This window comes from Martes martes (genome assembly GCF_963455335.1).
Source record: "Martes martes genome assembly, chromosome: Y".
NCBI classification, from domain to species: domain Eukaryota; kingdom Metazoa; phylum Chordata; class Mammalia; order Carnivora; family Mustelidae; genus Martes; species Martes martes.
Window position 1 is genome coordinate 17,412,677 of NC_137907.1, and position 14,968 is coordinate 17,427,644.

At 39.0% G+C, this 14,968-nt stretch overlaps 1 protein-coding gene across 1 annotated transcript in view; it reads right to left on the bottom strand.

Moving 5' to 3' along the window:
* WWC3 (WWC family member 3) overlaps positions 1-14,968 on the bottom strand; it is a 184,534-nt gene that overhangs the window by 67,525 nt on the left and 102,041 nt on the right. The window contains exons 4-6 of the mRNA XM_080795962.1: positions 12,669-12,745; positions 11,382-11,461; positions 8,009-8,138 (exon numbers count right to left, since the gene is read on the bottom strand). Coding sequence (XP_080652088.1) covers positions 8,009-8,138; positions 11,382-11,461; positions 12,669-12,745 — 287 coding nt within the window. The remainder of the gene's footprint in view (positions 1-8,008; positions 8,139-11,381; positions 11,462-12,668; positions 12,746-14,968) is intronic.

Consider the following 14,968-nt stretch of genomic DNA (forward strand, 5'->3'; position numbering starts at 1 on the left):
ATAAAATTCCTAGCAATTTCTTCAGTGATTGAATAATGGTGGTAAATTCTAAGTAAAATGGCGAATTATTACGGTAGCATTTTTACCAGTTTTTAAAACCTTTATGTGTCTTAGAGAAAAAGGCAACAGTATGAAAAAACTGCTAAAACTAACATTCTCCCTGGAGATGTTCACAATCTAAGAAGAACTCAAAAGCAACACCTGATTATGCTTACGAACATTTAAAAATTGAGTACAAATTCACTTCATACATATTTAACAATTGTAAACTAAGCCATTCTATGGGTTAGCACAATTGCTGTTATTATACAACCACCACACCTAACCAGTTATAAAACATTTTCATCACCCCAAAATAAAATTTGTAGGTCTGAGTAGATGGTCCCATTCACCAATCCCCATCTTTGAGCAACATCCAGTCCCCATTTCTGTCTGTCAATTTACTTATTCTGAATATTTCAGATAAATATAGACACAAATTCAAACAAATTGTACTTGGCTCCTTTCATTTAGCATAATGTTTTTGAGGCATATACACAGTAGAAGCAAAATCTCTGCTGAGCAGACTCGACTATTTTTTATGTGTGGATATCCAGTTTTCCCAACATCATTTGTTGAACAGGTCGTCTTTTCTCCATTGAGTGGTCTTCGCTGAACGTCAATTAACCATGTATGTGAGACTTTATATATGGCAATCAATTCGACTGCTCTATATATTTAGCCTTATGCCACTAGCCCACAGGTTTATAATAATTTTTTAGTAAGTTATGTTACTAGAAATTATTAAGTTCTTCCATCCTTCTCTTTCTTTTTCAAAATGTTTTTGTTATTTGAGGATCCTTGGAAGTCCCACATGAATTTAAAGATGGCTTTTTCTATTTCTGGAGGAAAAATGCCAATTTGGGGTTTTGATAAAGATTGTAGATGCTATAAATAACACAGTCCTCAATATTAGCTCTTCAAATTCATTAACTCTAGATAACCTTAATTATCAATGCCTTTTACTTACCTCAACAATGTATTGTAGGTTTTAGTGTATAAATTTTTACCTCCATGGTTAAAGTTATTAGTAAATATTTTAAACTCTAATGCTATCATATAGAACTTTTGTCTCAATTTTCTTTGCAGACTGTTCACTCTTAGTACACAATATTCTGTTACTTTTTTTAATCATTTATAATAGTTTTTATCATTTCTATATTCTTCTCAACATTTTCATTTTGTTCATGTATTATAGTGTATAGTGTTATAGTGTCATATATATATAGTGTTGTAGGTTTTAGTTTTTCTTCAACTTTTTTTTATGTCCAGTTAGCCAACATAAAGTACATCATTAGTTTCTGATATAGTGTTCAATGATTCATCAGTTATACATAAAACCCAGTGTTCATCACAATATGTACCCTCCTTAATACCCATCATCCAACTTTTTTTTTTTTAAGATTTTACTGGGAGGGGCAAAGATTGCAGAGAACTAGGGGACCCTATTTCAACTGGCCCCCTGAATTGAGCTGGGTATCTAGCAGACCATTCTGAACATCCACAAAGTCTACCAGAGATGGAAGAAGATATATCTGGATCTCTACCAACAGAATATCTCCAGTGGCTGGTCTTGAGGTATGAAGCAGGGAGCCATGAATCTGCAGGCAGATATTGGAAGATAAATGGAAAGGGCAGGGAGACTCCAGGATCTTCCACCACTGGTGTGCAAAAGCCTCCTGCACTGCAGACTGGGCACAGACTCACAGACTGATAGCACCAGGGAAAGGACTTTAAGGCAGTGCCCCGACACTGAAACCTGGACTTGCAGGCCCCATGTATAAACTGGGAATGATAGGCAGTTCTAAAAGCACAAAGGGCAGAGTCATAAATGGACCTAGAAGCAAGGGCTGGGAGTGCTGCGTTGAGGTGCACAACCCAGGTTGCTGCAGTTTTTAGCCGCAGAGACAAAAAACAGAGTCAGTGTGACCTGGAGAGCTTCCTGGAGAATAGGCTGTGATCTCCCTGTTCTGCAACAGAAGTCTGGATACAATCACCTTTGTTTGGACTCTTGGAAGAGATGCAGAAAGCCACCAGAGAACAAAAGCTTCCAAAACTATTTTTCACTGAATCCATCCTCCCCCCAACAGGGGGCAGAGCAACTCTGCCCAAACAGGGTTGCCTGAGTAACAGCATGGCAGACCCATCCCCCCGGAATGCAGGCTGAAAGAAAAAGAGGCCAACAACCCCAAGGTCCCTAAAAACCAGGTGCATCGTCTTGGATTGTGGTCTATAGTTTAGACTCTGCACATTCCCTCTACCACTTCCCCCCCAACAGAATGATTAAGAGAAGGAACCCCAACACAGGAAAACCTCAGAGACTGTGACCTCTGCCACAGAACAAATGCATATGGATATAAGCAAGATGTCGGAAATAGACATCAGGATCACAGTGACGCAGACAAGAGCTAGGATGCATAGAACTGTTCATGGCAACAAAGATTTTCTAAGGAAAAAGTGAGAGCTGATCTGGCAGAACTTTAAAATGCTCTCAATAAGATCCAATCTAATCTAGATACTCTATCAGCTAGGGTAAACAGGGGAGAAGATAGAATTAGTGATCAAGAAGACAAACTGATAGTGAAGAAAAAACAGGAGGAGGGTGGAACAAACAGTTTAGAAGCCATGAAAACAGAATTAAAGAAATAAATGACACCAAGAACATGCCAATGTCAGAATTACTGGGATCCCTAAGGGCGAGGACAGAGAGAGGAAGGTATATTTCAGCACATTATAGCTCAGAACTTCCCTAAACTGGGGAATGAAATAAGCATTCCTGTCCTAGAGGCAGAAAGGACCCCTCCAAGATCAAGGAGAATAGACCAACACCCTCCTTGTCATAGTAAAACTCACAAAACTTAGAAACAAGAAACCATCTTAAGGGCAGCTCGGGGAAAGAGATTCCTTATGTACAAAGGGAGGAACATCAGAATAATGTCAGGTCTGTCCAAGGAGACCCGCAAGCCAGAAAGGGGTAGTAAGACATAGGGTACTAGATGAGAAGAACACGCACCCAAGAATTCTTTATCAGGCAAGGCTGACATTCAGATGGAGAGATAAGGAGCTTTCAGGTCCAACAGAAACAAAGAATATGTGAACACCAAGCCAGTCCTGCAAGAAATATTAAAGGGGTTCTATAAAAGGAAAAAGGCCCCAAGAGTGATATAGAACATGGATATATAGAGACAATCTATAGAAACAAGGACTTCTCAGGCAATATGATGACAACAGAATCATATCTGTCAATAATCACTCTAACGTGAATGGCCTAGGTGCTCCCATCAAATGGCACAGGGTTGCAGACTGGATAAAAAGACAGGACCCAACCATATGCTGTCTAAAGAGACTCATTTTGAACCTAAAGACACATTCAGGCTAGGATCCTAGCTAATAGGATCCAACAGTACATTAAAAAAATTATCCACCATGACGAGGTGGGATTTAACCCCGGGATACAAGGGTGGTTCAACATTAACAAATCAATCAATGTGACAGAACACATAAATAAGAGAAGAGACAAGAACCACGTGGTCCTCTCAATGCATAAAAGCATTTGACAAAATACAGCATCCCTTCCTGATTAAAACTCTTCAGAGTATAGGAATAAAGGGAACACTCTTCAACTCCGTAAAATCCATCACGAAAAGCCCTCAGTGGCTATCGTTCTCAATGGGGAAAAGCTGACAGCCTTCCCTTAAGATCAGGAACACAACAAGGATGCCCACTCTCGCCACTGTTGTTCAACATAGCACTAGAAGTCCTAGCAACAGCAATCAGACAACAAAGAGAAATAAAAGGTATTCAAATTGGCAAAGAAGTCAAGTTTTCTCTCTGCACAGATGACACTATACTTGTTGTGGAAAAACCAAAAGACTCCACCTCCAACTTACTAGAACTCATACAGCAATTCAGTAATGTGGCAAGATACAAAATCAATGTACAGAAAATCAGTAGCTTTCCTATACACTAACAATGAAAATACAGAAAGGGAAATTAGAGAATCGATTCCATTTACTATAGCACCAAGAACCATAAGTCACCTAACGAAAGAGGTAAAGGATCTGTACTTGAGGAACTACAGAACACTCATGAAAGAAACTGAAGAAGACACAAAAAGATGGAAGACCATCCCATGCTCATGGTTCAGAAGAATAAACATTGCTAAAATGTCTATAGTACCTAGAGCAATCTATATTTTCAATGTCATTCTGATCAAAATTCCACCAGCATTTTTCAAAGAGCTGGAGCAAACAATCCTAAAATTTGTATGGAATCAGAAGAGACCCCAAATTGCTAAGGAAATGTTAAAAAAGAAAAACAAAAATGGGGCCATCAGGTTGTCTGATTTCAAGCTTTACTACAAAGTTGAGATCACCCAAACAGCATGGTACTGGCATAAAAACAGACACATAGACCAGTGGAATAGAGTAGAGAGCCCATATATGGACCTTCAACTCTATGGTCAAATAATCTTTGACAAAGGAGGAAAAAAATATACAGTGGTGGGGTGCCTGGGAGGTTCAGTGGGTTAAAGCCTCTGCCTTCGGCTCAGGTCATGATCCCAGGGTCCTGGGATCAAGCCCCGCATCGGGCTCTCTGCTCAGCGGGGAGCCTACTTCCTCCTCTCTCTCTCTGCCTGACTCTCTGCCTACTTGTGATCTCTGTCTGTCAAATAAATAAATAAAATCTTTAAAAATATATATATACAGTGGAAAAAAGACAGTCTCCCAATAAATGGTGCTGGAAAATTGGACAGCTGTGTGTAGAAGAATGAAACTTGACCATTCTCTTACACCATACACAGAAATAAACTAAAAATGGATAAAAGACCTCAATGTGAGGCAGGAATCCATCAGAATCCTAGAGGAGAACACAGGCAGTAATCTCTTCAACATAGGCCACAGCAACTTCTTTCAAGACACATCTCCAAAGGCAAAGGAAACAAAAGCAAAAATGAACTTTTGGGACTTCATCAAGTGAAAACAGTCTGCACAGCAAAGGAAAGAGTCAACAAAACAAAGAGGCAACCCACAGAATGGGAGAAGATATTTGCAAATGACACTACAAATAAAGGACTGATGTCCAACATTTGTAAAGAACTCCTCAAACACAACACTCAAAAAACAAATAATCACAACACTCAAAAAACAAATAATCACATCAAAAAATGGGCAGACATGGTCCTAAGAAGATATACAGATGGCTAACAGACACATGAAAATAAATTCATCACTAGCCATCAGGGAGATTCAAATCAAAACCACATTGAGATACCACCTTACACCAGTTAGAATGGCCAAAATTGACAAGGCAAGAAGCAACGAATATTGGAGAGGATGTGGAGAAAGGGAAATCCTCTTACACATTTGGTGGGAATGCAAGTTGGTGCAGCCACTTTGGGAAACGGTGTGGAAACTCCTTAAGCAATTAAAAATAGAGCTTCCCTATCACCCTGCAATTGCACTACTGGGTATTTACCCCAAAGATACAGATGTAGTGAAAAGAAGGGCCACCTGTACCCCAATGTTCAAAGAAGCAATGGCCACAGTTGCCAAACTATGGAAAGAGCTGAGATGTCCTTCAACAGAGGAATGGATAAAGAGATGTGGTTCACATGTACACTAGAGTATTACTCAGCCATCATAAAGAATGAATACCCAACTTCTGCATCAACATGAATGGTACTGGAGGAGATTATGCTGAGTGAAATAAGTCAAACAGAGAAAGTCAATTATCATATGGTTTCCCTTGTATGGAACATAAGAAATAGCATGGAGGACATTAGGAGAAGGAAGGGAAAAATGGAATGAGGGGAATCAGCAGGGTGGTGGGGAAGAACCATGAGAGACTGTGGACTCTGAGAAACAAACTGAGGGTTTTGGAGGGGAGGAAGATGAAGGGATGGGTGAGCCTGGTGGTTGGGTATTAAGGAGTACTGGGTGTTACACACAAACAATGAATTATGGAACACAACATCAAAAACTAATGACATACTGTATGGTGACTAACATAACATAATTTTAAAAAAGATTTAAATGTATGTCCTGGTAAATGGAATATCTTAGTGTGAAACTAAACAGAAATCAGATTCCCAATCATTGATTTTATACTTCTGAATCTATCATTCTTCAGCAAACTCTAGGACTACAATGCGCAGGTGCACTGTAACTTGTGTGTCTTATTATAGACTAAGATCTGTTAGAAGGAGACAACTTTGTGAAGTTATTACAAAAAAGGTAAAATAAGTGATTTAATTTCACTGAACCTTAAATTTACCAATTTTAATGGAAGAGAAAGATGCTCTTGCCTCTCACTGGAGCTCCTTACAGTTCAAGAGGCTATGCACAGAGATGCTGAGGACTAAAACTTCTTCCAGAAAATGTATATGCTTTCTCCACCAAGGCAACTCAGTAGCTTATCAAGTGCTATACACATTGGCCACAAAAGAGTCCAGCTCAACCACCTAAATCAATGTCTTTTTCGTGGAAAACATGTGATTCCCTGTGGAATTTTATCTAGGATTATGGGTAATGCACACAGAACACCTTGTTCAACCCCACAGCCTTCTTGTTATTATAGTTCAAATAAATCTAAAAATTGTACATTTACTTATCATGACCTGGAGACGTGATTTAAAAATACATTCTATTCACCAAGTCTGGTGTAAGACCCAGAGAGCTGAATTTTTACTACCACCCAGGGGATTGTACATAGTGCAACCTAAAGCTCTCTGATTTAGGAAGCACTGCTATACATTCCGGTTATGTGTGTAAGTGTCTCATTTTGCCTAGTTTGATCTTTGTCTATATGTTTTACATTATGTAGAATGTAGATAAATGTCTAGATAAATATCTATGAGGCATTAGGTGCACGGTTAGTCTATTCAATACACTAAGTAAAACTGAAGAAAAAAAAAACCAGACCCACAAAAGAAAGAACTGAATGCATTTTCACCACAAGAAAAAAAGACCGTTAGAGTGTCTGGGCGGTTCAGATGGTTAAGCAACTGCCTTAGGCTCAAGTCATGATCTCCAGGTTCATGGCATTGAGTACCACATCAGCGTCCCTGCTCAGCAAGGAATCTGCTTCTCCCTCTCTTTGTGCCTCTCCCCCTGCTTGTGTGCTCCCACTCTCTGTCTCTCAAATGAATAAATAAAATATTTAAAAAAAAAAAAAAAGAAAAGAAAGAAAAAGAAAAAAAGACCACCATACATTCACTTATAAACGTTCATCTTTTTAGAAAAAGAAGTTGCATGATCTAAAGGGACAAAAATAAATAAATAAGCAAATAAACAAGTAGATAAAATAAAAGTAAAAAGACCTCAGATGTGTATCTTTAAAACATCCACATCAGTGGAATACTATGTAACTATAACAGAAGACTGAAGAAGCTCTTTCTATAAGAGGGGTGTCTGGGTAGTTCAGCTTTTAAGTGTCTGTCTTCAGCTCAGGTCATGATCTCGGGATCCTGGGACTGAGCCCAGTGTCAGGCTCAGTGGGGAGCCTGCTTTTCCCTCTCCCACTGCCCTCTGCCTGTGTTCCCCCTTTTGCTATCTCTCCCTATCATATAAATAAAATCCTAAAAAAAAAGGAAAAAGCATAGGATATTATTATTACATCAGTAAAAGAACACAAAACAAACAGTGCATATATAAATAACTAGCTTTTGTATGAAATAAATTAACTATCTTATTTGTGTGTTTCTTTATAAATAGTAGAAAAGTACCCAAGAAAATAATAATAGTAGTTATGAGGGATGATTACATGACTTACCCTATACCTTTTGAATTATTTTGGCTACTAAATAACATGAATGTGTTACCTACTGTAAAATCTTTAAAAATACATACAAGTAGTATATGATAAACCTATTAAGTTAATTTAATGTGTGTAAAATACATGTGTGTATCTTTTTTTAAATAAAAGAGACAACCAGACCGGCATGTAAATGAGCAGCTGGGCCCCTTACCTGCATCAAGTCTTGCCTCTCCCTCTCACCAGAGCAAATGGCTTTCTTAATATTACGGAGCTCACTCATTATAGCCTGTGCCTCATCCAGTTTGTAGGTGGTACGAGCAGTTGACATCTTACGATCAATCCTTGTTAACAAAGAAAAATAAGAGTCACTCCACACTAGATCACATTTCCATTAAACAAAAAGAAAAATGGCAAAATCTTTGTAGAAAAGAGAGACGATAGGGAAAAAGCCTTTTTTCCTTGTGGGACAATAAAAAGAACTGAAACTTGGCTGCACAGATGAACTCCTTTATTCTGTGAGCATCTCACAGAACTGAGGAATTTCCCAAGTGCAGAAGCACATCTTCTTAGTTTATTTCCACTATGTAGGTTAGTGATCAAAAGTGTTTATTAAATACAAGCAAGTGAGATCTCTGTGCAAGCAGAATACTTGGGAAATACCTAAAAGTAGTAAATTTTTAATAACACCACATTGGCCAACTTAGAAAATTATATATTTCCTCTGTATAATCTCTTTTATTTTTTTATTCCAAATTATCATTGTCTCCTAATCACCTGGCTCCATATTTTCTTCAATCCCAATATACACATAGTGCGTATTTTTCCCAGGTTTTTTCATCGTTTCTTTTTCCATTTCTTTGTCTTTTCTCCATCACTCACTCCTCCTTTCTTTAGATTTTTTTTTAATATCTGTCTGTGCAAATGCACACATTCATTCTTCTTCCCTTCATTTATCCACACATATATTTATTCAAACTAGTTTACTTTGTCCCATCCTTCTTCTTGTTCCTTACCTCTTCTTCTTTACCTCTCTCTCTCTATCTCCCACTTCCCCCTCGTTTCCTTCCTTCTCTCCTCCTCTCTCCGTTCGCCCTTCCCTCTCTCCTCTGGCTAGTATAACCTTACACACAGGAGGCACGGTCTGTGTTGGTGGAAGCAGAGCACTGACCAAGCCAAGGCTTGGCTCTGGCTCTCACAGAGCAGGCAGTCGCTATGTGTGTTTGTACTTCCGTGGCTATTTGCTTAGCTTTCATTTTCAAGCAATTGAAAAAGTTTTGTTCTGTGTAGTGGAGCTTCATTTCTGCATGTGAATGTCAGTGTCAGATGATGATCTATTTGCAGTATTTTTCATCCTGGAGGAGCAGAAGACCTGGTTAGTAGAAGGACTGGTCATTGACTATTACAAAGAAATCAGATTTCCTTGGCTTTGGGTGTTTTGTTTGAAAGTCTTACAGACTCAATGGATTAATGAAATTAAACTATAAAAATTAAATAAAATTGAAAGAACACCAAACCCAGAGGCATCCCAATTCGGGACCTCAGGCTAGTGACACAGCTGTCATTGACAGTATGGTCCTGGCACCAAGGGAACAGAAGGGAGAACTCAGACATGGACCCTTCACTTGTTGGTCAAGGAATCTTGGACAGAGCAGGAGGGAATGAATATCCAATGGACAAAAGACAGTCTCCTCCCCAAACGGTGGTGGGAATGCTGGAAGAACAGCCACATGCAGAAGAAGGACACTGGACCCCTCGCTTTCTCCATACACAGAAATCCACTCAAAACAGACCAAAGACCTACACGGTAGACAGGAATCTGGCAACATCCTAAAGGAGAAGGCAGGCAGCACCCACTTTGAGCTGGGCTGTAGCAACATATTGCTCCACACATCTCCAGAGGCAAGGGAAAAAAAGGGACAGCAATTGTGCTAGTAGGTATCTACCCAAAGGATACAAAAATACAGATTCAAAGTCATACACACATCCCAATTTTTATGCAGCTTATCAACAAGAGCCAAACCATGGAAAGAGCCTAGATGTCCATCAACAGATGAATGGATAAAGAAGATGTGGTCTATATATACAATGTAACATTATTCAGCCATCAGAAAGAATGAAATCTTGCCATTTGCACTGACATAGATGGAGCTAAAGGCTATTATTATGTTAAGTGAAATAAGTCAGTCAGAGAAAGACAAATACCATGTGATTTCACCCATATGTGGAATTTACAAAAGAAATGAACTAAGAAAAAAAGCAACATGCCAAACAAAACAAAACAAAACAAAAAGAAAGGAAGAGGAAAAGAAAAGGAAAAGAAAGAAAAAGAAATGAGAAAGGAAAGGAAAGGAAAGGAAAGGAAAGAGAAAATTAAACTAGAGAAAAGAAAAGGCAGGAAAAAGAAAAGAAGAGTAAAGAAAAACAGACTCCTAACTCTAGAGAACACACTGATGGTTACCAGAGGGGAGGTGCATGAGGAATAGGTGAAACAGGTGATGATGGGCACTAAGTAATTTATGGAAGTGTTGAATCACTATATTATATACCTGAAACTGTACATTCATATAGTTAAAGAAAATAGGATAGTAACCACATGGATTACTACCATTAATTCAAGGTTGACCATGTATAATATTCTAGACAATATTCTGGCACAATGGTTACTACTTATAAATGAAGGAGAAAAGATGGCACAAAAATGTAAAGTATGTTCCCAAGTTCAGAAGGTGAAGACATGCTGCAAATAGAGAATGACAGCATTTAATAAGCGATTAATTTTAAGAACAAAGTTATGATTTGTAAAATAACTTGCGTCCATTAAATTTGTTGAGTTAGTATAACTGGCAAACTATAAGAAATTCATTTCTAAAGTCTTAATGAGAATAAAGATTCAAAGAGGAGGAAGACTGATAGATAATACTATCCAACAGAATGTTGTATGGTGAAGTAAATGTTATATTATCTGTGCTGTCCAGTTCAGTGGCTACTAGCACCATGATACTCAAGTGTGGTGAAATCTGCCTGCCCAAGAGGTATGTCATTGTTGGTGTATATTATTGATTGTCCATATCACAGAGGCACTAACTGACACCTACTGGGAGAAGTCAGGAATACTGTGAAATATCCTAAGGTGCATGGGACAGCCAAGTATCTCAAATATGCTGAGTTGAACAAAGGCTGAATTGAGCACATGTGGCTATTGAGCACTTGAAATAGGTCTGGTGAGAATGGAGAACTTCATTTTAAATTTTAATTTGAAACAACTTAATTAAGCTTAATTTAATTATTAATTTATTAATCTAATATCTTAATTTAGTGACTATATAGCTTTATTTACATATACATAAGTTATAATGCTATATACAATGAGCATAAATATAGAAGTAGGCTTTTTTTTTTTTAATATTTCCATTTAAACTAATGAGAACCTTTAAGGAAAAGAACAAGTCTGAGCCTTTAGGATTGGGAAATAAAGGAGCATAAAGAAAAGCATAAAAGGGAACGCGGCCAGGCCAGGCAGCGCACCGGGGAGCACAGGAGGAAGCGCCAGGAAGGGCGCCCCTCCCGCAATCAGGGCGACTCACTCTCGCAGGGTCTCCACCCCCTTCTCCTTGGACTGCAGCTCCTGCTTCATCTGCGTCAGCTCGCGTTTCAGTCTGGAAAGCTGAAGACAAATGACATTTTTTTTTTCCCGCAAAGAAAAGCTGTGGTGAAAATGACGTCGGCGGTTGTCCGCACTGTCACCTACGTTCCCGATTAGCTTACAACCCACCGGGTCGCCTCCCCCGTCCGCGGGTTTCCCTCCCGGGCTTTCACCCAGCGGCCATCCTGGAAGAAGTGCCCCGTGGAGATGCGAACCTCCCGGATCCCGGACAGGCTCCTGCCTCTGCCCAACCGGCCACCGCTCTCTTTTTCAAGGCACTGATTACCCGTTACCACCAGCAAAGCACGTCAGGCTTTTCTCACCTTCCCTCTGCTTCCTGCTTAGATCCCGCCCGTGCAGCGCTGTCTGTCGCTAAAAGCGTGCCGTCCCACCAGGGAAAGTCAGTCCCCCGAGCGCCCCCGTCGGCAGCTTCCAGCACCCACTGCAGGCCCGTGTCAAGACTCAGGGGCTGGGCCTGGCAGCTCCCACGTTTCACCGACGCCCCACGTGTGTTTCTCAGGCGCGCTAGGCTTTGAGAACCACTGCCCTGAGACATTCCGGTTTCGGGAACGAGACACCAGAAGAGGCGGCGTCGTTTCCAAGACGTCTGCCCCGCTTTGCGGCAATTGCAACTCAACAGTCCCCCTTCCCTCACACCCAAGACGGGGCTGAAGGGATGAAACGGGGCGGCACATAACGAACTCCAGGGTCGCTCGCAAGGGCCATCAGAACCTTCTGGTCAAACGGCACTGCAGGAAGGCTCTCCCTAGGAATACGGCAACCAGGGGACACCGGCAGATGCTAAAGCTGCCGACGGTCACGGCCGGCAGCCCACTAATAAAGGGAAACAGGCCTTCGAGATGAGGGCCTATGGTCAAAAACTATTTTCAAATGGAAGTGAATCTTGCCCCATAACACTGAGATGTATACAAGCAATTTATTGTTAGATGACCTAAGGTTTTAACATGAAATATTTTTTCTTCCTATTAAAGGAATAAATAAACCATGTTCAGTGACCTTGCACAAAAAAAATACACATGGTCATCCCCCAATACAATGACAATATCCTGACCTCCACAGTTTCCACCCCAGACCCCTGAAAAAAATGAGAGGCTTCAGAGCCCTGGCTTATCATGTATCATCAATAAAAACTAAACTATACCAAGTGAAACAAAACACATAAAAAAATATGGTGCTTCTACTTCTGATAAACACTCATTTTACTCACCCTATCCCGATGACTTGCTATTTCTGCTTTAATCTGAAGTGGATTGTATTTAGTATTTGTTGAACATCCTGAAACAGCTGCATAAATAAAAAGAAATATTTTATTCTACAAAGATCCTTTAAAATAAATAAATATATTTAGACCAAAAAAATTCAGATCCATCTTACTGAATAATTAGTCCTTAGTATCAGACATACAACTTATCATTAGCACTGCAATGAAAGAATTAATATTTCACAGACTCAAATTTCCTTAATAGTTGATTATTGGGTGATATTTTGTTGGCAGATGACATGATTCTAAATAATAAAAAAACTGAAAGAACCAACCAAAAAAGAAACAAGAAAAGCCCGTACAGAGCCCCTAGGTGGCTCAGTCGAATAAGTGTCTGCCTTATGTCATAATTCCAGGGTCCTGGGATTGAGTCCTACACGTTGACCTCCTTACTCAACAGGAGTCTGCTTTTCCCTCTCCCTCTGCTTCTGACCCCTGTGTGTGCACGCACACTCTCTCTCAAATAAATAAGTAAAATCTTAAAAAAAAAAAGGAAAAAAGAAAGTCCCTAGAATCAAAGAACCAATAAGTAATTACAAGCTTACATGATACAATGTTAGCACACAAGAATTAACTGCTTTTCTATATGCTATTAATAAATAAGTGGGATTTGAAATTAAAGTAAAATGTCATTTATATAATACCACAAAATATGAAATGCTTAGGAATACATCTAACAAAACTTGTACAAAATCTTTACAACGGGGTGCCTGGGTGGCTCAGTTGTTAGGCATCTGCCTGAGACTCAGGTCATGTTCCCAGGGTCCTGGGATCAAGTCCCACATCGAGCTCCCTGCTCTCTCTGCTTCTCTCTCCCTCTGGAACATATTCTTAACATGTGATCCAGCAACTGCATTCACTGGTATTTACCCAAAGAAGCAGAAAATTTATGGTCACAAAAAACCCCACCAACTCAAAAAACAAACAAATGAAAAAACCTGCAAACCCTACCAAGGACATAATTTATAAATGCGAAACATGAAAGCAACAAATATGTACTTCAGTAGATGAGTAAACAGTGGTTCATCCAGACAATAAAATATTAATCATTGTTAAAAAGAAATTAGTCATCATGTTTTATTAAAAAAATCTTAAATGTAAAGAAGTCAATGTGAAAAAGGCTACACGCTATACGATTCCAAGTCCATAACATTCTGGAAGTGGATAAAGTATGAAGACAGTTAAATGATCAGTAAGGGGAAATAATAAATAGAAAAGGTGTAGTGCATTTTTAGAACAGTGAAAATACTATGGTACTGTAATGATGGATTCCCGCTATTATCCATCTGTCCAAACCTATAAAATATAAAACACCAAAGTGAACCCTAAAATTAAAATGTGAACTTTGGATGATAATGACAAGCTAATGTAGGTTCATGAACTCTCACCAATGTGCCACTCTAGTCCATGATGCTTACACAGGGAAGGACATGCATTCCTAGGGGCACTTATATGGGGGAGGACATAGATGTGTAGGGCCAGTGAGATATGTAAACTTTCTGTTGAATTTTGCTGTGAAGATGAAACATATAAAATAAAAGTTGTATTGTTAATAGAGTTCTACATTAGTATGTCAGTATCGAGCAGATCTGAGGTCTTTTTTCCATACACAAACTGAACTTGAAGGATGCACATTTTTATTGTTTGTTTTTGTTGTTGCTGCTGCTATTTTTAAAGATTTTATTTTTAAGTGATCTTACACCCAACATGGAACGTGAATCAAAAGTCCTGAGATGAAAAGTCACATAGTCCAACAACTGAGCCACCAAGGTACCTCTCTTCTCACTTGTTTTTGATGGATATCTAGCTAAAACATGACGTAACATCTAAATCTTTCTTACTTATTATTTCATTTTAATCCCAGCATAGTTACCACAGAGTTATATTAGTTTCAGAGGTACAATATGGTGATTCAACAATTCTATACATTATTTAATAAGTGCTCGTCATGTAAGTGTACACTTCATTCCTCTGTTTCACCCATCTGTCCCCATCCTCACCTCTGATGATGTTGGTAGTTCTACAGTTAAGAGTCTGTTTTTTGGGTTGCCTACTTTATTTCTTTGTTTGCTTTTTTTCCCTGAAATATGAGTGAAATCATATGGTATTTGTCTTTCTCTGACTGGTTTGATTTGCTTAGCATAATACCCTCTAGTTCGACCCACGTTGTTAAAAATGTCCAAATTTTTTTCTTTTTCATTGCTGAACATTATTCCCTTTTATTTATATATTACAAAACTTCTTTA